Genomic DNA, 21,473 nt, shown 5'->3' with positions numbered 1-21,473 from the left:
AGCATAAAACTTAAATTGATGATGCATGGAGAAGCAATATATCCTTATCCAAGATTTCTGCCTCCTAAAGGCGTACATGTTACTTCCTTTTTGTCCCTCCCCAGCTTGCCCTCATTACAAAGAAAGGCAGTTTGATAGGTGGGACACACTAGATCTGTTCACTAGGTTAAGTTAGTTCCCCTCGTAGCTCTGTAGGTAGCAGTCGGGTTGCTTTTATACACAGCAAGGCAAATGATGAAGTTAGGCTGCTGATCAGGCTTATTTATTATTTATTGTTCCTATTTACTTTAGATATTATATGTAAATAGGAACAACTACCATCCGAGTTTAATAAAATACTAAAAGTTCAAATTTCAGGGGAATAAAAAGGTTATTTTTTGGCCTTGCTTTAATTCAAATCCCAGACTTATGGGGTATTGACAAAATCTCAACTTTTGAATTCAGAGGTATTTCTCAAATCTTAAGATTTTGTAAATTTTATTCTACACTAAGACATCACTAAAACTGGAAGTCTGGTCATAAAGTCATGCATCTTAGTCTCCAGAGGATGTCCCATTATCATTGTCATCATCGTTGTCATGATCATCATCATCACCATCATCCTTGTCATTGTCGTTGTCATCATCGTCATCATCAGCCTATGATAGAGACTTGTATCATCTCATGATGTATTGAAGGCCATGAGACTTGGGTTTCTCTTAGATTTAATTTTAGTCATTAATTTATTATATTTTCTTCAACCTTTGTTTACTTTTTGTTTTGGTGGGTTATTTAAAGTCAGGGGCTGATATTAAAAAATCTTCAAATTTATTAACACTTTGACAGGCTTAAGTATTGTAGCAGGACTGTCCATGTTATTGTTCATATGGCACTACTCAGACTGCATAGCTGTGAATAGCAACCATGCCCTATGGTTGGTAGTTTTGGGATTGCAAAAAATTGTTAAGACTTAAGAGTTTCTTTTTCCTAAAAATCTGGGTCTTGGAGTTTCATGTAACAGAGTTGATTAATGAAGAATATGCAGTCTTTGGTTTCTTCTTATAGTGCAATTCCACAATGGATGTATATAAGCCCTTCAAACTCGAGGTGTGATTCCTAGGTTTCATAGTGAGTCTGATATTCCTTTACTCTTTTCTTTAATATTGTCAACAAATTCTACCTTTGGAGTTCATGATTTTCTATTGTTCTACATCATATTTTTTCCTTAGTTTCGTTCAAATTTAAGTCTATGCACCATCTTTTACCTTTCTCTTTGTTCTTTTCTTGACTATTGTTTATACTCTAGATCTTCCTGGTTTTTTCACATCTCCTGTTTTCATTGCTTTCTTTTCTTGTTGATTTTCCATTGTTGATTTTCCATTTTAGTTGTTCTTTGGCATAAAAAGTTCCTGTAAATTCCAGCACAAACACTTGGTTTTAGTTAGTCCAACACATGAACCCTTAGAAACCCAATTAGGCCCTAGAATCCTACACCCTAGGTGAGATGATAGCAAACGACTACTTATTTTCTTTGAGAACACTACTTAACCCGAAATTCCAGCAACATATAGGTTCTCTCCTATCCTAAATCCAAAAGGTCCTCTTCAAGACTGTTTACATCAGTCTAGGTTATACTATTACACATACACTGGGCATATATGGCATTTGGTGTTCAATCCCCATAGTGACACCAACCTCCACTCCCCAACTCTTTATCTAATTTCTGTCATTCCAATTTCCCATTTCCTACTGCTAGTTGCATAAACCTAGTGTTCCCAGTATGCCCTACTAACTGTAGCCATCAATTCAAAGGAAAATTTCCAAAAATGAAACTGGTCCTTCCCTATATCATGGCTCTTTTCAGAAATCGTGGCAAATCCACTAGTTTAGATTTGTAGGAACCTAGCTATGCATGTATAAGAACATAATCAGTAGCAATAGAGAATAGCTTGATGATTGAGTAAATAACTTCTAACTCATTATACAAGCTCTACTAATATGTTAAAACAAGGTTCACCATCTCGATACTTGAGCCCATACTAGTAGCATCCTATTACAATGTTGACACACAGTATGGTATAAGACGGCGAGGTGTATTGAGTGTCAGTATGATACGAGACGATGAGATATACTAAGTGTTGGTAAGATATAAGATTGCATACTGGTTTGGTACCAGTCTGGTACGGCACATCCGGTATGGTATTGTATCGACCAGTATAATAAACCTTTTGTTGAAATGTAGACTATTGATCACAACATATAAGACATGAACATATGAAAACTATAGAAAAAAATAAAACTATAAAAGTTTAATAATTAAGTACTACATAAATTGTGTTCAATATATTTTAAAAAGGACCAATATTGCATGCTCAAAAGTAAATAAATGGTGTAAAAGGCAAGCGAACCTGAGGATCCTTTTGTAAATCGTCAGCATCAACTATAGCTGGAGGGTTCCCAAGCTCACATAATTCACTATAAATGGAGATGAGGTTTCCCAAACCTAACTCTAGAAAAGATGGTGGTGCAACTTTATTGAAGGATGACTGACAAGATATACAAGTAGAGAAACAGATGAGCAAACAAGGTATTAAAGGAGCAACAAACAAAATAATGACATATTTAATTTAAATGCAACAATCATCATCCAAATAAATACAGTATTGATACTACAATTCCAGCTTTATATATAAAATATAATATGAAAATGTGTCTATATCTGTGCAACTCCAACTATGTTTTGTACATAGACAGGCTCAAGCTCGAATAAAGAGGGTTGTGGTAGATTGACAGCCACTGTAAAACTATAGTCACGTCATATACATGACTCCTAAGAAAATGATTGCGGCTTTTCCTACTAGCGACGCACTACATAGGACTCCAAGTATAGTGAAAAGTTGGCAGGGGTTAAGTAGGGCACTCCCTATAAATGATGCATCATGCCAGTGCCTAGATATACTAGAAATAGGCAAGGGTTCCCACACTTTAATGGAAAAGTAAGATACATTTAGCAACTTGGTATGTAGTGTCATCGATAGGAAAATTAGTGGAACTAGTAGATACAATGGCTAGGACAAGAGTTAACATAATTTGCCTACAAGAGACTAAGGGTGTGTTTGGTTCGCAACCAAAGTTGGAATCGATTGGAATTAGAATGGCCATATTCTTCGACGCATTTGGTTCATGACTAGAATCCAAATTGAAATAGAATTTGAATCAGGGTTCACTGAACCGACCCAAACTAGATTGTTCAGGGTGTGTTGAACCATACCTACAGCTTATCGTTATAGCTCCGACGTGGAATCCGGAACACCGAAGAAAAAAGAGGAAGAGAGAGAGAGGGAGGGAAGAAGAGAAAAAAGTCGGAGAGGCCCTCGAAGGCGGCTGGAGGGCCGCTATGGCCGCAAGAGGGCCACGGATGGCCGTGGCGTGCAGGATAGGATAAATAGGAGAGAGAGAGGGAGGGAGGGAGGGAGGGAGAGGGAGAGCCAGCTATGGCCGGTGGTGACCGCCAGAGGGCCGAGGAGGCTTATGGAGAGACCTCCCCCTCTGCAGCCCTTCGACGGCCATTGTCAAGGCCGATCGGCCCCTCGCACTACTTTCTTCCCTCCCCCCTTCTCTTTTCCTCTCCAGTTCTCCCTCTCCTTCGCTTTCTTTGTCGTATCAGTTCAGGCCTGATACGGTCCAATTTATAAGTATAAAGATGATATTTAAAATTGTTCTAACTATTATGGCATTAAACTCATCGGCCATACTATGAAACTTTGAGAGAGGGTGATGGAGCATAAATTGAGTATGACATAATAATATCAAAGAACCAATTTGTTTTGATTTATGGATAAGCTTGCTGGGCATATTCAAGATGATATTTCTTGGTGCATATTATTTATAGATGATATAGACTTAGTGGATGAAACCAAGGCCAAGGTTAATCAAAAATTGGAATTATGGAGAAGTGCATTAGAATCCACGGATTTTAAGTAGGAACAAAATAGAATATATGGAATATAATTTTAGTAAAATTAGAAAGAGAGATTAACATGGTATGAAAATTGAGAATCATAAAGTTTCTAAGAGTGATCATTTTTGGTATTTAGGATCGAGCATACAGAATATCAACAAGTAACATGTGCACAAGATGAGTATGGCCAAAATGAGAATGTTCAGATAAATGTATGGTAATATAAGAAAAGATAGAATAAGAAATGAAATCATTCGTCAAAAGGAAAAGATATGACCAATTAAGGATAAATTGAAAGAAGGACAACTTTGATGATTTGAATATATATAATATAGACCGAAGGATGCATCAATAAGAAGGAGCAATTTGATACATACAAAAGGAATGTAGGGTAGAGGTAAACTAGAAATCACATGGAACGAAATAGTAAAGAAGAACATGATATCTCAACATCTTTTAGCAAAAATGGCCCTAAACCAAGCATAGTGGAGGAAAATGATACATGTAGACAAACCCACTAGTTTAGGATTAAGGCTGAGTTAAGTTGTATGTATTTGCATGCACTAGATTTATTATGTCTCGATTTGATCTAGGAGCATCCAAGGAGTTTACTTAATTAACTACTTTTAATATATTCTTTTATTACTTTACTTTAGTTTATGGTAATAATTATGTTTCTAGTTTATATTAAAGTAGTCACCTGACTGGCATATGACTGTTAATGAGTTTGTATGGCTAAGACTACATGGCGGTTATTTGTCATCAAGGAATAGGATTAGAGAGCTGCTGTAACCCTAGTATAAAGAGCCTTTTGACACAAAGTAAGCAACCATCTTATTCCTGTTTTAGCAGTTCATGGTTTACAAATCCTAAATCCATTATTCTTGTTCCTATTTCAGTCTTGCTGAATTTTAGCCCTTATTTTGCTATTTATTTCTTTTCTTTTACTTCCAGCTCTATGACATGATTTAAAATAAATTTGAGGTTTAATATCTATAAATGGACATTAATAAAGTACATGATGCATAGATGGAGCTACTAATGCAAAGAACCAAAATTAAGGATGCAAGTCCTTAAAGAACCAGTAAGGCCAATAATATAGAGGATCTAGTATTGAAGATACCAAGACTACATAGGTACTACAAACGTCATGATAAGTGATAACAATACCATCATATTGGATGTTGATAGAAGCCTTAGCTAGATATTCCAAGGACTGGATTTCCTTAAGTTACTATATTCCACACAGGCGCTTTGTAGAAGTCAAAGAAAACGAATATATAGTACTGTTAGGCTTTAAGTGCTTCCAAAGAAGCGATGGTGATTTTACCTATTACGAACATGGTAGTTCATAAAATAACCAAGAAAATGCTGGAAAAAATTGCACAAAAGCTATTTATTCTGCAAATAAAACCATTAATTTCCAATCATTAGAATCGACAAAAGCATTATAACATGGTCTTCACAACCTGATTATTTTACTTATTAAAGTCACTCAGGGTAGTGTCTAGATACAATGTAAACGAGCATAAATTTGAAATATTTATCAGAGTCCTACTAAAAATTTATAACATTGAGTTCGAATCGTTCACATAAAGGCACGATAATATGGCCTTGAACAGTTCATCAGATATTATACTGTGGTAATTGTAATGAGGACTTTGATCACCAATGCAGGAACTATGATAATCTGTAACACCTAGGTACCCATATAATTTTTCAGAAAAGTTGAAACTTCCACAAATTTTAAAAATAAACAACGCTATCCATTGCTTTCAAATTTCCCCAAGAAGATTGAAACATACCAAATGGGTTGCCAGTTATCTTTTAGGATAGGAATTAAGAGTAAAGAAGCAGAAAAGAAAACCACAAACCCCATATGATCCTCACCTCTTAATGTCCCTTTTGAGGCTTCAAGCCATCTCCCTTTCAACTCCCCCTCTCTCACTCCTTGATATCAGTGACTTCGAAACACATCCACACCAGTAATGTAGCTCAGCACTGACCAATCGTTGACCATCCAGCAAGATCTCTCTCTCTCTCTCTCTCTCGCTCGCCCAGTGCCGTACTGGTTAATTGTTTATTGCCATTTTATTTTTCATCTTTTAGTATTTAAGGTTATTTTAAGTTTTATGGATCTTTAGATTATAATTTTACAGGTGCTTTAATTTTATTTTATTTCATATTGATCCTGAGAGACCATATGATTGCCTATTGAATGCAATTTTAATAATTCAATATAGATTTGTAACTTGCTATGCATATGCATATCATTGTATGCCCTAGTGGTCATCATCTATACCTTTCTTTTAACCATTACCTTCTTCTTGAACACTTGCTTCTAACTTTTGTCATGCTCCCCTTACTTTTAGCTCTACTTTTTTTACATAAATTTACATAGTTCACATTATCCCAATATATAGGTAGACATGACATCCAAAGGTAGTTATTGCCTTGCTCCTAGGCTGACGGTTGCACCTCTCTATATCTCTCTAATTGTTGTTGTCGCTACCCGATTTCAATCATCATCTACTAGAGAAGCATTGGCCATCTAATCCTTAGTTTTATTTTGTTATGCAACCATTGTTCCTATGAAGAGTTAAAACATCATAGGAGGATTTTAAGGTTTCTAAATGAAGTCTATGGTTAAGGTATATTTTGTTCTTTGGCATACTAATATGTAAGAGCTTGCCTTCTCCAAACACTATTCATAGAAAGTGTTTTTATTTGTTGATGGTTCAACAAAGCAACATAAAGCACATATGGTGGTAACTTATTTTACTTAAGAGAATGCATCGGTTATGAAGAAGGTCATTAATGGTGGCCAAGATTTTTATTCAAATATTAAATACTGTTGTTGATGAATTCAATAGTCTCTCTTTTAAAAAAACTGAAGTCTCTTTCGTGGGAATCCATGTGAGATCCATGTGGCCTAGCCTGATTTATTCTCTATACATTTGGAAGCCGATTATGATCAGGACCATCTCCCTTTCAATGCTTTTAATTAGTGCCAGGATTTTAAACATGGGATGGCAAGCTGTGTGGGTGCACCATGCATCATGTCAAGGGTTTTATCCAGTCCAAGAAAGGATGAGATGAAGTCAGATTTGTATGTTTTTGTTTCTTAGCATGCAGATGTCTTAACATTTTTGTGTTACTTAATCATGTAAACCACATGTTAAAGAATAGTGTGATTATGTTCATAAAAAAGCTACCCTGTTGGAGGAAAATGAGTCTGATCTAAAGAATAGTCCTTGGGAGGAGCAGTCCAGTTCATAGGTAAGCAGCTGAAACTGTTATTGACCATAGAGTGTTGTCATTGAACTATTATTTTGTTGAGAAATTCAAGTAGAACCTTTAAGTTTTATTGTTGAGCCCCTCTTTTTCTGCTGAAAAAAAAAAGAGTGGGAAGGAGAAAGAGTTATGACTGCTGTAATACATCTAGACAAATATAAGGATGTTGAGGCATTATTCATTGGATATGTTCGCAAATACAGAATAACAGGAATCTAAGACCCACGGGTCAATATTGGATACTACTTTCTTTTTTTCCTTTAATATGCTGTGGGTCCACCTTGTGATATTTGCTGGTTTTTTTTGGGCCCACTAGTGTTGTCCAGGCTGCTGCTTTATTATTTGGCCATCCCAGTGTTAATCGGTTCAACTAAACAACTTTGATATATGACAAATATTTTAGTAAAAAAATAAAAAATCTGAATCCGTTTCTGCTGAGAAAAATACTTGAATGGGATGACAAATTCATTCCTGATCAATAACCCTGGATTCATCCAAATGTGGAATGGGAATCACTCATTCTGGACAATTCCGTGGAATGATATCATGGGGGTAAACCATACCCAATTCCATTTCTGCAAACTAAATGTGGCCTTTGTGTAGATGCACAAATATTCTACCAGTCTCCTAAAAATATAACAGCATACTTTATTGACTATTGGCTTTCAAAATTTTTGAGAACTTGAAGGATTCAAGCTGTGTTTGAAATACACTAGGAGAAGCACACAAGTGAAAAATTCTTATACCACTTTAAGCAACCAATGATGAACAAAGAAAAGGATAATTCAAGCACTGCTGACACAAATAATAAAGTAGTTACTAAACCCTAGTTAACAAAAGGATTATGCAATCAACTCTGTATCTCTGTTATGAAAATTCATAAGAAGAACTTTCATTTTATATTTATATATAATCTTCAATAGCAAATTTCTACGAACTGTGACCAAAATTTTCCTTTTACACTATCCAATGAATTTCTGGGGAGGAACTACAAATTAAATAAATGAGCAACTGCAATAAGAAATTGCAACAACTTCTTTGGTTGGGAATCAGGTTGTCTTTTGTTATGGAAAATTAATATCTCAGCATAACATTGACTCACATTAGATGCTACCACACACTAAAAAGGCAAGCAGGAAAAGCACAACCTAACATCTTCATAATTACTTCACATCCACATGACATGTAGAGCTCTAGATAATAATCACCTTGTCTTCTATTATGGAATTAATAAGAGATATATGCACAAGGTTGCATCACTTAAGACAGCAGTCACACAATAAAGACAAGTTGGGAAACTAATCTAACATCCTCACAATTTATCTTCTAGAACCAAAAAGTTGTACATACCAGGACATTGAGGGGGTTCCGTATCAAAATGAAGTGTTTTCCTTTCTTCATCAAATCATTTGTTAAGTTAGGAAGATGTTGTTTTGCCATATGCTACAGACAAAAAAGGAAAAAGAAATATGAAAAGACTATCTCAGTGGTCAAGTAGTACAGCATCAACAAGCAATTATAGAAAACAGTTATTAATACCGGGGAGCACATTTAGATAAACAATGAGGGTCAACATCTGAAAATGCAAACTTACATATACAAAAAACAGTCAGGTTTATGTACATTATAAAAAGTTTTCTTCAAGAAATTTATCTAACTACCAAAACTAGTTCAGCAGAAATGATAAATCCTGGTGGCAACAAGGCTGCTTTATCAACAGAAAAAGATGAATATGTATTTCATTAATGAGCTGCAAAATATATAAGCAAGTGGCTATAATATTTCTCGTTCACTTGACCACATCAATAAAAGTCCAATCCCAGAATAAAGCCCAACAACTTAGTCTACCCAGTTGACAAACTCCAAGCATATCAGATAAAATTTTCTTTACAGAACAAATATTCATGCATGCATCCACATATAGAAAAAGGATAATGCAAATACTTCCAGAAAGATATATGATATGCTCAGCCCAGCCTTGATGATAGTTGGCTTGTGTTCTTGCCAAAGTTAATCTTCCAAATGATGCTTAGGGAACTATTTTAGATACAAATGACCTATACTAACGGTGCACAACATGCCCGAACTGCTCAAAGCATAAGAACTGCTTAAGCTAATGCCATGTTAAGCAGGACTTGCACCTCGATAAAAATGCAGGTTTTTATATGCACAAAAGGAGAGTACTTGCCTGATAAAAAAAGAGGTCGGTAAGTTCCTTGTGATTCACAATTTCATGTTAGGCAGTGATAATATTACTTACTAGTGAAGTAACTTAATTTTTATAAAACTTACAAAGTTACAAGTGAGAAACTTATCTGCGAAATTATACACAGAATTTTGGAATGACATAGATGTACCACATGACTGATGCTTAATAATCTGGATTATGTGATGTACAGAAGCAGTCATGGAGCTAGTCAGACCATTAGAAAGTGAGATCAATGACCAGTCTAGCCTCATCAGTATTATGAAACCCTATCCCTTATTATTATATGTAAAACTATAAAAGTGTGGTAGCCAGAAAGTAAGGATTCACTAGCTAGATGGTCTAATAGTCTCTTGTTGGGAATGGAGAGTAAGGAAGAAGGAATATCAATAGAGTCATAGGAGCCTGGACGTGCAGCAATCGTGACTGCATCTTGCTTATCAGCCCTAAAGGATTGCAAGGTCAAACTTTCCACCATTCAGAGTTTCCAATGAAACTCTAGTTCTTTGATACCTGATATTGTGAGCCCGCAAGTCATCATGCATGACTGAAGATTTTATTCTTTTCCCACACTAATCCGTTATGTATATTTTATGTAGGGATCTCTGACTTTTATTTCAATGTGCTGAAACATTTTTCCTGTACAGTCAAGATATTGGATAGGTTTGATGTAAAATATAGCTAAATAAAGTGTCCGTCAGATTTGGAAAATTTGAGTTTTTTGGGGGCTTGGTGCATTTTTATCCATATTCATTTCCTGCGGAGGAATATTTTCTTCAGGGGTGAATTAGTTTTTGTACTCTAATGAAATTCTCTTCCAATTTCTGTCATAGAACTGCTAATTACATTGGGATAAAAATCCTAATAAAGGTCTAAGACTGATGTAGACGCCATAGCAGATAGATACCTTGATTTGATGGATCGGACCAAAAAAGATGAAAAATCAGACTGATTGCACATGATCATATCGATTTTGACCTTGCCGTGCTAGAACGGATGTAACTCTCTCATCCAGTATCAAAATCACTTATAAGACTCCAATTCGGAAAGCTCTTTTCATACTCTACGAGCTTGATTGATTCGCCGTCCAGTCAGTTTTGGGGCCAGATTCTATTGTTTGACAGATCAACAAGAGCTCGAAAGAATCCTAGACGAATTGGAAGTCTTAATCTTTGTCTTACTTTTTTTTTATTTTATTTCAGATTACTTGGATGTTAAGTTAGGACTTTTTCTCTATAAATACGGCTCTTTTGGCCAACGTTGTATTCAATTTATTTTCTTGATTATTGAATCAAAACTCCAAAAGAGAGTTTCTTTTTACTCTTGTTGTTTTCTTGTTTCGTGCATCTTTTTTCTCTCTTTTTTCCATCAAAACGTGCCTAGGCTGCATCAGTTGGTATCAAAGCCCAACTGATCCTTAAGTGGAGTTCTTCCCTGCAGTCGAGATGGCAGGTGGTGCTGGTGGCTGCAAGCAAAACCAACCTGCAACTAGACAGTGGAAGCTCTTGAAGAAATCATGTAGTGGGAGCGGGATCTACTGATAGAGTGAGAAGATTTGAGAAGACAGATAATGGAACTGACTGCGCATCTTACGTAGTTGGAAAGTCAGGATTCGAGATTTCAGGTGGAACCAGAAGACCACGGATCTAATAAAAAAGCTTCAAATTTCGAGAACCCTCTTTCACAAGGGTATTCCCACCCGTTGGCATGAAGGTCGAGGCAATTTGTTTGAGCGACCAATCTGCTGGTATGATACCATCAAAGTAGACCTATCTGAGTATTTGGATAGTCTATAAATGGAGGTGTTCCTCGATTGGCTAGATCAGATCAAGCGCATCTTCGAGTATAAGGAGGTCCCTGACGATAAGAAGGTGAAGCTTGTCACGCTGAAGTTAACAAATCAGACTTCTGTCTAGTGGCAACAGCTGAAGAAGACCAAGAAGTACAAAGACAAGCCAAAGTTCCAGGATTGAAAAAAGATGAAAAAGGTGTTTAAGGAGCAATTTTTGTCCTTCAACCATGCACAGTCCCTGCATCAGTGCCTGCAAAACCTTCGACAAGGGACTAAATCTATGGACAAATTAATGGAAGAGTTCTACCAGCTGATCGCCAGAAACAACCTGACAGAGAGCAAGGAACAGATGGTGGTGAGATACCTTGGTGGACTAAGGCAACTGATCCAAGATGCCTTGAGGCTCCCCTCTCTATGGACGGTCAAAAAAGCTTTCCATCGTGCTGTAGTTGCTGAGGAGCAGCAGCGACGAAGGCCTATGCTCAGGTCAGATCCTCCCCTGTGGAGCAACCAAGCACCAAAAAATCAGAAGGATATGCGGTGCAACACAGCTTCTACCCCTCCTATTTATGGTGCTACTGATGTGAGGTCCTCTAAGCCAGCCCCGACTGGATCTTCTACACTATGGTGCTACAATTGTAGTAAGATTGACACGTGCGAAGCGAGTGTTAGAAGCCTACTGGACAGCTCGAAAAATATTGCTAATAGAAGAAGAAAAACTATCAAACAAAGATCAAGAGCCTACTTATGATGGAGGCGAAGAGGATGATGATGCTCTACTGTTTGAAGATAGAGGAGAGGCTCTAGTTATTCAAAAGAACCTACTTGCTCCAAAAAAGGAGAAAGAAGATTGGAGGCAGATCAATATCTTCCATACCTGCTGTACCATTAAAAAGAAGGTCTGCAAAGTCATCATCGATAGAGGTAGCTGCAAGAATATCATCTCATAGGAGGCCATCACCAAGCTAAACTTGACCACTGAAAAGAATCCTCTCAACCTTATAAGCTGTCCTAGTTCCAAAAGGGAGTAAGATGGTTGTCGATAATCACTACCTTATATCGTTTTCTATCAGATAGAAATACTTTGACAAAGTTTGATGCAACATCGTTGCCATGAATGCTTATTATATACTTTTGGGGAGACCGTGGCAGTATGATCATAGCATTACTCATGATGGTTGTTGAAACATCTATTCATTCTGGAAGAATAATCAGAAGATTATCCTAGCACCGATGAAGGAGGATCTACCTAAACCAAAGCCAAAAACCAGCATCAACCTTCTGACGAAACACGCTTACTTGAAGGAAGCAATGGAGATTGGCTACTTCTTGGCAGTGGCAAAGAAAGGCGAGTTGGTTAAGCGAAAAATCTCATTCATGATACGTCCTATCCTTCAAGAGTTTGTTGATGTTTTCCCTGAAGATTTGTCTATAGGATTACCATCCGAAAGGGATATTCAGCATTACATTGATCTTGCACTGGGGGCAGCCTACTGAACAAGCCGGCTTACTGCATGAGTCCGGTTGAACACCAAAAGTTGCAGCGGTAGATCCAGGAGTTGTTGGACAAAAGATATATTAGGCCGAGCATAAGTCCTTGCGCAGTATCTTCTTTGCTGATTCAAAAGAAAGATGGTTCATGACGCATGTGCATAGATAACAGAGCAATCAACCGGATCACTATCGAGTACCAATTTTCGATCCCGAGGTTGGACGATATGCTTAAGTCAAAATCTTTTCTAAGATCGACCTGAAGAGTAACTACCATCAGTTGCGCATTCAACCTAAAGATGAGTAGAAGACAGCCTTCAAGATAAGAGAGAGCCTGTATGAGTGGCTGGTGATGCCATTCGAGCTTTCCAATGCATCGAGCACTTTCTTGGGACTGATTAACTATGTGTTGCAGCCTTACATTGGTAAAATTATTGTTGTTTACTTCAATGATATTCTGATTTATAGTTCTACTTTGGAAGCTCACTTGCAGCATTTTAAAGAGATTGTACATCTCCATGAAGTGCCTAAGACCATTACATCCGATCGAAACACGAAATGCATGAGCCACTTCTGGAGGAGTTTATGGAAAAGGTTGGACACATCTCTGTAGTCTAGCTCAGCCTATCACCTTGAAATGGATGGTCAAATAAAGTCCGTTAACAAGAGCTCGAAGAACTTACTAAGGAGTCTTGCTGATGAATGACCGAAGCTGTGGGAAGCTGTGGGACTTAGCCTTGGCGCAAGTTAAGTTTGCCTTCAAACATTCAGTGAATCAGACCACGGGCTACAGCTCGTTCCAGGTAATATACGAGTCAAACCCAAGTAGTGTTCTGAACTTGACTCCAATCACTTCTAGGGAGTGATCCAATGTGAAGGCTAAAAATTGGGCCAAAAAAATCCAAGCTATCCATATGTCCGTCAAGGAATAAATTGAGATCAGTAATGCCAAATAGGATTTTTCATATCGATATCGGTAGCCGTTTTGACCGACAGACGGTACGATATGGTACGATGCCATACCGTACCGAATCGAGGCGAACCGACGAAGGAACCCAGAGCTGAATCGGAAGAAGAAAAAGAGAAATAGAGAGAGAGAGAGGAAGCAAGAAACGAAGGGAGAGGAAGGAGCCGACGGAGCCACCGGACGGCCTCCGGCTAGCCGCCGTGGCCGCCAGAGGACGCAGTCCATACGTGTGGTGCCGCCGATGTGAAATGGGGGTGATGCCCCTATTTCACAATTTTTTTAAAAAAATTGGGTATTAAGTGAAGTCGGTTGATTTTTTTTACAAAAAATAAGTTTAAAATCAGAAAAAAAATGAAAACAGACCGTCGCCTATTTCGAAAAAGAAGAACAGGATGGAGCGGCGGAGGGGCTTCGCCCGCTTGACCGCCCTTAGGCCATCGGCGTCGGCTCGTTGGCCACCGTGGACCTCACAATGGAGGCGCTGTCCGTCCGATACATTGCCCTCCCCTCCCCATCAAGCTCTCTCTCTCTCTTTCTCGCTCTTTCAAGTGCCCTATCGGGCAATAACGGGGTCGGAAGCCCTCCAACGACCGTAGTGGGCCACTGTCGGCCTCCGACAGCTTCCGCCTCCCTCCCTCTCCTCCTCTCTCTCTCTCTTTCTCTCTTTCCCTCTCTTTCCCTCCCGATACAGTCAATATACTATTTGAACTGGCCGAATCGTGCCAGTTCGCCGTCGATCCGGTACGGTATGGGGTGTACCGGCCGATTCGGCACGATACAGAAAACCCTGATGCCAAGTATAAAGAGACCGCTGACAAGCATCGAAAGAAGTTAAGTTTTGAAGTCGGTGATTACATATAGGCTATTCTAACCAAGGACCAATATCCTGTTGGTGAATACAACAAGCTGAGCCAATGCAAAATTGGTTCTCTTAAGATAATCAAAAAGATCAATGATAATGCTTATCAATTAAAGCTGTCTAGTTATCACCGTATCTCTGATATGTTCCATGTGAAGTACTTGGTTCCCCACACAGATGATTCGTCAAAAGACGAGGAGACTTCTAACTCGAGGATGAGTTATTTCCAACCTGGAGAGGATGACGTAAACGCCATAGTGGACAGATACCTTGATTTGATGGATTGGACACGAAAGGGCGAGAATCAGGTTGATTGCACCTGATCCTGTCGATTTTGATCCTACCGTGCTAAAACGGATGTAACTCTCTCATCCAATGTCAGAATCGCTTATAAAATTCTAATTCGAAAAGCTCTTTTTGTACTCTACAAGCCTAATTGCTTCGCCGTCACAGTCAGTTTCGAAATCAGATTCTATTGTTTGATAGGTCAACGGGAGTCCAGAAGAATCCTAGACAAATTGGAAGTCTTAATCTTTGTTTTACTCTTTTTTATATTTTATTTCAGATTACTTAGGTGTTACGTTAGGACTTTTTCCTCTATAAATAAGGCCTTTTTGGCCAATGTTGTATTCGGTTTATTTTCTTGGTTATTGAATCAAAACTCCAGACGAGAGTTTCTTCTTACTCTTGCTGTTTTCTTGTTTCGTGCATCTTCTTTCTCTCTTTTTTCCATCAAAACATGGCTTAGGCTGCGTCAAAGACCTAATTAACCCAGCCAATGCAACATTCAATCAGATTATAAAGTTTGAAGTCCACAATTATACATAAGGAACTATTGGAACTCTTTTCTTAACAACTTGTTAGGCAGTTTTGTAAAAAGGGGGCCAAGCAACATTTACTGAAATTACTTCAGTCATCTTCAAGAACCTTTAGCTAATTATTTATTTCATGTTCATGAGGAGAATTTAGGAATGAAATGAAGTTCTATGAAAGTTTGGGATACCATAAAAAAGGAATAATGTTCTTTGCTTACTCTTCTTCTCGTGATCATTGCAAAGAAAACCTCTCCTAGCACTATCAGATCTATGCTCCCTTTCTTAAAGCTTAGAACTCTTTTAAAATCATTCCAACAATTTTAGTTTCGGCATGCTCCCCTTAATTGTCCCAAAAAATGCTGTGTTAGACAGAGACTAATGGTGTTGTTATTGGTAGAATCCTGTCTTTAAATACACTTCTTTAAACTGTCATTTCATTGTTATTCTCATGAACCAACATATGATCTTCCTTTTCGTAAGTTTCTCGTCATTATGATGGTTAATTCTACCACAGAAACCAATTACTAACAACAAAGTGAGTTCGCTGTCCTTTCCATAAGGCTGTTCTAGTTGTCTGCCAAATTATCTGCAAAAAATGGTGGTGGATCTATTTGTTCTCCTCATCCATCTTTTATTTCTCTTAAATTGTTCAAGCAGAACAATTAAGTAATTTGTCCAAATTGTACGATCATCAAAGGGTTTTCACACACATTAAAAAAAAAAAGGGAAAAGAAATTCTTAAAGGATGGTGAAATGTTCATCAAAATCTACACCTAAAATCTGCACAATTTTGCCACGCTATGATGTTGAAATCAAAATATTTACAAAATTAAATGATGCAAAATCTTATACTACAATGTTGAGAAGAAATAAGGCAACATATTAATATGTAAATATATCAAGAAGCGAAGTTAACTGTTTAAATATTTTATGTAGAATTTTTTAATTAACCCTGCTTGAAAAGATTCTGTTACATACTCGAAAAGAAATATGGTCAAGATATTTTACCCTTCTTCTTTGTTACTTTGGTCAAAAAGAAGTAATGCTCGCATAATAATTGAATTTTGAAACACATTATCTTAATTATGCTGTCATGTATAAACAACTCTTTTTTTGAGAAAAATATAAAGACAGTACTTAGAATGAAGTTTCTTTTGTTTCCTTTTCTGTTTCAATCTGTTTTTCTGACTTATAACAAACATAGTCTACTACAAGGCAGAACAATTTTTTTTGATGATATATATATATATATATATATATCACTTTATATAGCTTTTATACTTTATTGAAGAAATGTTGAGCCAAACTAATATCTGGTCACACGATCATGTACCAAAAATCGAAAAATGATACCTTGCAGTATCGATATTTCTTCTTCCCAGGACCAAAAATCACCTCCTTGATGACTTTATTGCCATCAGATTCCTACTCAAAATGAGAGAGAAAGAGAGATCAGCAGATGGAACTGGTATATTGAAATATAATGTCACATATGAAAGAAGGAAGACACCATGAAGGGCACTAACAATATAATTTTTATAACAGTAGTGAAGGAAGAGAGTGAAAGACCAAGAGATGAACAAAAGGAGAGATACATGAAACCATAGTATCTGAAAATGTGAAAAATTCTGAACCTCAAGTGTAGTTCGTGTAAATTTTCTGGAGGTAATAATGACTTTCATTTCATGACAATATCACGCTCCCAAAGTAACAGCTTGAACCAAATGACACACGCAAATTAGTAAACAAGTTAAATGCAACATGTACAGATCAGTTCCATTTTAGCAGTCATAACAGAGAGAATGCCTCACATATCAATAACTACCTTACCATTTTGGACAGCAATTCATCACGATATGGCCTTTCGACACCAGTGACCCTTAAAAAATTCGCATAGAGAGGTTCATCAAGCACCTCCATGTCATCCCTCTAAAACAGACGCGACAGAAAGATATTAGTATCTGCAGAAAGCAAAAGCATAGTAGATACAACTTAGATTTTTTTTTTTTTTTAAGTCATCTAAAGTCAGCATCTCAGATTACATCCAGGTGAGCCAACATTTTTTTTTTTCCTTTTTTTCCAATTGGCAATAAGTGGGATAGATATCGAATCATTTGGAACAATTAATTAATTCAGCTATGGCTGTGCTCTCTAATCATGGCCATTAGTTTGCAAGGCCCAAGATGCCAACAACAATAATCTTTGAGCTAAATGAAGAAAATTATGAAGTGGGACTAATTGCCAATGCTAACTCCTTAACTATGGTTTTCACTCAGTTCTGTTCCGATTAGATTTTTAAATCAGACAAATAGTTAGGAGACCTTTCAGGGAAGAGTAGTGATCGAACGTGGCTTCCAGACTACATATGAACAAGTCTACAATTAACGAAAGAGATCTCAAATTAATCCATAGATCATATTAAACATAAACCTAATTTTAATTGGCATCACAGCGAGATGTCCGACCTGAGCGAAGGAGTACATGAGGCTGGTACTGAGGGATCGGGGAGCCGACCACGAGTGGATCACCTGCACCTCTCCCCCCTCCATCGCTCGCTCTCTCTCTCTCTCTCTCTCTCAGATTGTTGTACAGCTGGCAGATCTCCGTCCGAACCCTAAAGGCAGATCACCATCACTGTGTCTTACCCCAAGCTTTCGCACCATCCGTAGGATCCTATATTTTTATTGGTCCGAGTGGATCCACGGTATCGTCGTTGGACCCCACCATTCTCTCCAGTGACGCATGCTAACGGTCTCCCTTCTCACGTTAATGGAGCGTTACAAAAAAAAAAAAAAAAGAAGGATGAAAACTGAAACCTGCCGTCATCTTTTGCATGTCCAGCGGCGGGCAGCGAATACGGCCGTTCAGGAGACCGACGGTGTATAGCGGGCAGCTGAGGCGGTGCGAGGCGAGAGACCGATGGTGCTACCGATGGTGGGGGTGGCGGCCAACGGCGCCGTGAGCATGATACCTGAGCGAAGTGCAGCAAATCTAGTCTCTATTCTTTTTTTTTTTGGGTGAAGTGAGGAGCCGGAAGCTATATCGAACAGTTAAAAGAGTATAAAGGCAAAGAAACCCAAAATCCACAATAGGATTACGGTAGCAGAATAAATTGGTATATAAATAACATGAGAACACACCAAGGAAGTTACTATAACAGAAAGAGAGTGCAAAGAAGATAACGCCGCTTCTATTACGGTGGGTGGAAGTCGGACCATGAGATTGCATTAATATAGTAGAAGAATTGACAACCACATCTGAGCATCTATATGATAATAATAATAAAATAATATATGAGAATAATAAAGTAGATATTTTACATTGACACATCATATCATATTATAGATAATCTGCAAACATACTACGTGTCGTTATTAGCTATTCCAAGCTCTCTTTTTTTAGCTGTCGACCCCTAATAAGATGTATTTTGCCGGAGGATATGTGCGTATTGGTTTTTTGTCAAATGCTTTTTATGCTTTCTTTAGATTGATGCCAAGGGCCCCATGCATACATATATTATTAAGATTTTTGGTTTTTTTTGGCAATGCTCTTGTGGCCTCTATTTGTTATTTCTTTTTCTTTATTTACCCTTGCTACTTTGTTATCTAAGAACTGCATGGAAGTTTAATTTACCTAAGGACCTTTGGATTCCAAACCAGTTTTGTTGCAACCCATAGTGCAGGTTGATGAGATGGTTTTAAATTTGCAAGTTGTAAAGAATTTATGATTTGTTTCTCTTTCTAATAATATGTGTATTTCTCTCTCCAATGAGATGAGTTAGTAAAGGAAAATAAAATCAGTATCCCTTACATTTCATTTGACACCTGGGAATGACATCTCCCACACTCCATCTCTTTCCAGTAATTTAAGGGGCATCTCAAAAGGTAGAACAAAAATTTTCCTAAATCATCCCCTCCTCTCCATCTGAAGAAACCTTTCTAATCTGTATGTCCTGTTTATTAAAATTTCAGAGGTGAATAAGTAGTACACTGAAAAGTTAGCATACACATAATAGATTGCGGTGCATCTCTACGCAATTGGAACATTTGAGATAAGGTATTTGACTTGTGAATCCCTATAAGGAGATCCTAACCCTTGAGCACAGGTCTTTCTACCCCACAATCCATTAACTCCATTCTTCACTCTGAGACCTCTGCATCAACAAGAAGATATCCATTACTTAGACCTGAAATTTGATAATGCATTATGTTAGATGATGTACCATATTGTGAATGAGCCATATCAATAAATACTCTTTCAACAAAACCTCTTGGAAATTCCCTTTAGCTACAACATAACAGTTCCTTTCATAGACCCAACAGAACAGTTCCCTTGGGTGAAGAGGAGAGTGGAAAGAAGGCTACCATGCTTTGCACCCATTCTAGGTATTGAATGGATCAATTGGCTGAAATTTAAATCAGAGTTGATTGGAAAACCATTTGCTTTTTCTCTATTTTTTCTATCCTCAGCCCTTTCAACAGGATGAGAGGTTAGGATCTCCTTATAGGGGTAGAAAGACCTTCCAATGGTTACGTAAACTTTTTTCTGTCGTTTGATCCTGCATGGGGGAAAATTGAAATATTTATGATCTTAGATGTGTGGCTATAGCCTTCCAATGGTTACCTAAACTTTTAGTTCATTAGGTACCAACATGGGCATCATAAATCAACTGGCCAAAATAATCTATAATTTGCTTTATATTAAAATCTATTATTGTGGCGGTTATTTTTTTGCATTTGCAAAATCAATGGGTCCAGACATCGTCTGGCCATTATGCTAGTTGTATATCTATACAAATACATTAAAGGGGAAGCTTGTAGCCTCCCGTACGTTACGTGTCAAGCTCTGGCTTCTTCGATTATTAATTTTTTTTTTCTTAGAACATTCACCGAACCTTTTTTTTTTTTTGAAAAAATTAAAGGCCGGTCTATTTGTGAACCAGAGTTTAATTTTTAAGTCCTGTTGATCCAACTTATAACTCCCGATCCATTACAAATGGCATTTTAACTTTAATTCCCTCAATAAAACCAAAATGCTCTCGAATTGAATCATCCTATTTCCCCAAATTTTCATCTCTTCAGTTTCTTTCTTTCCGACAAATACCTCCGCTCCAATGATCTATTACTGCACGATTTTACTCATGCTACCGGTGGCAAGGGCTACGATGCTATTTCGTGATTTCTCTTCGATGGAAACGACGACTGAGATGGCGGATGCATGTGGAGGCAAAACCCATCGTAATGTTCTCTCTCTCTCCCTCTTTTCTCTCCTCTGTCTTCTCTCTTTTCCCTTTCTTCTCTCTCCATGGATCTTAGCAATTTCAGTCGACGTATTATTGGAGCAGAGGTTCTATCTTCTCTCTTTCCCCCTCTCTTCTCTCTCCATGGATTTTAGCAGTTTCAGTCGATGCATTATTGGAGCAAAGGTTCTCTTCTTTATGAATGGGACTGCATGAATACTCTTAGTTATGAATAATTCTCTTACTTAAAGTAGAGGTTTTATTACTTATGAATTGGTACTGTAAATATAACCAATTGGTTTAATCACATAAATGCTCATTGTTTGTTTTAAGCAACCAAATGAAAATATAGTTGGTTATATGAAAACTATCAAACAATTATTTCAAAAGGAAATATTGGAAAGAGTGATGCTACAGAAAATCTATCCATAAAAAAGAAAAAATTATATGAAAACTATCAAACAAGTCCCACCAATTGTTTGTCCTCTTTCCTAAAAATATGAAACTTTTAAAAACTTTTAAATCTTATTTTAATGATACATAAATAATACACAATTTGAATTTCAACCATGTTCATTTGTACTCTGATTTTGTTAGTTAAAATTAGCTTCTATGATAATGTAACATAATATATATTGTTCGAATTTGCTTTGTGATGCAGTATTACGATGGCTAGTTCAAGGAGGGTCAAAGAATTTTGTATTAGCTTAATGAATATGGTGAATGGAAGATGCTATTTCAGTCATTATATCGAGGTCATGGATACACTTATGGAGATCATGTCCGAAGAGCAGAAAATAAAGGTGGCTACGACTCCATTTGTGCATTTGCTCCGACCTCCATATATCAAGCAAAGTAGGCCATTATTGG

At 37.3% G+C, this 21,473-nt stretch overlaps 1 protein-coding gene across 7 annotated transcripts in view; it reads right to left on the bottom strand.

Annotated features, from left to right (window-relative positions):
• LOC105060429 (branched-chain-amino-acid aminotransferase-like protein 2) overlaps positions 1–18,411 on the bottom strand; it is a 41,068-nt gene extending 22,657 nt beyond the window's left edge. For 2 of the 7 annotated variants that reach the window (XR_834428.3, XR_834430.3), the window contains exons 1-5: positions 17,830–18,069; positions 17,195–17,293; positions 16,718–16,789; positions 8,585–8,677; positions 2,388–2,525 (exon numbers count right to left, since the gene is read on the bottom strand). Coding sequence is in view for 5 of the 7 variants with exons in the window: in XM_010944115.3 (XP_010942417.1) it covers positions 2,388–2,525; positions 8,585–8,677; positions 16,718–16,789; positions 17,195–17,293; positions 17,830–17,913 (486 nt within the window). In the remaining 2 variants the exon portion in view is untranslated. Of the gene's footprint in view, positions 1–2,387; positions 2,526–8,584; positions 8,678–16,717; positions 16,790–16,998; positions 17,079–17,194; positions 17,326–17,685; positions 17,740–17,829; positions 18,071–18,180 lie in introns of those variants that run through there. The other 5 variants (XM_073260696.1, XM_010944120.4, XM_073260697.1 and 2 more) reach the window with 5 other exon arrangements.
• Between the last annotated feature and the right edge of the window lie 3,062 nt (positions 18,412–21,473).

The sequence above is a fragment of the Elaeis guineensis genome, chromosome 7, assembly GCF_000442705.2.
Source record: "Elaeis guineensis isolate ETL-2024a chromosome 7, EG11, whole genome shotgun sequence".
Classification (NCBI taxonomy): Eukaryota; Viridiplantae; Streptophyta; class Magnoliopsida; order Arecales; family Arecaceae; genus Elaeis; species Elaeis guineensis.
The sequence above is the reverse complement of the archived record's forward strand: the minus strand, read 5'-3'. Positions and strand labels throughout refer to the sequence as shown.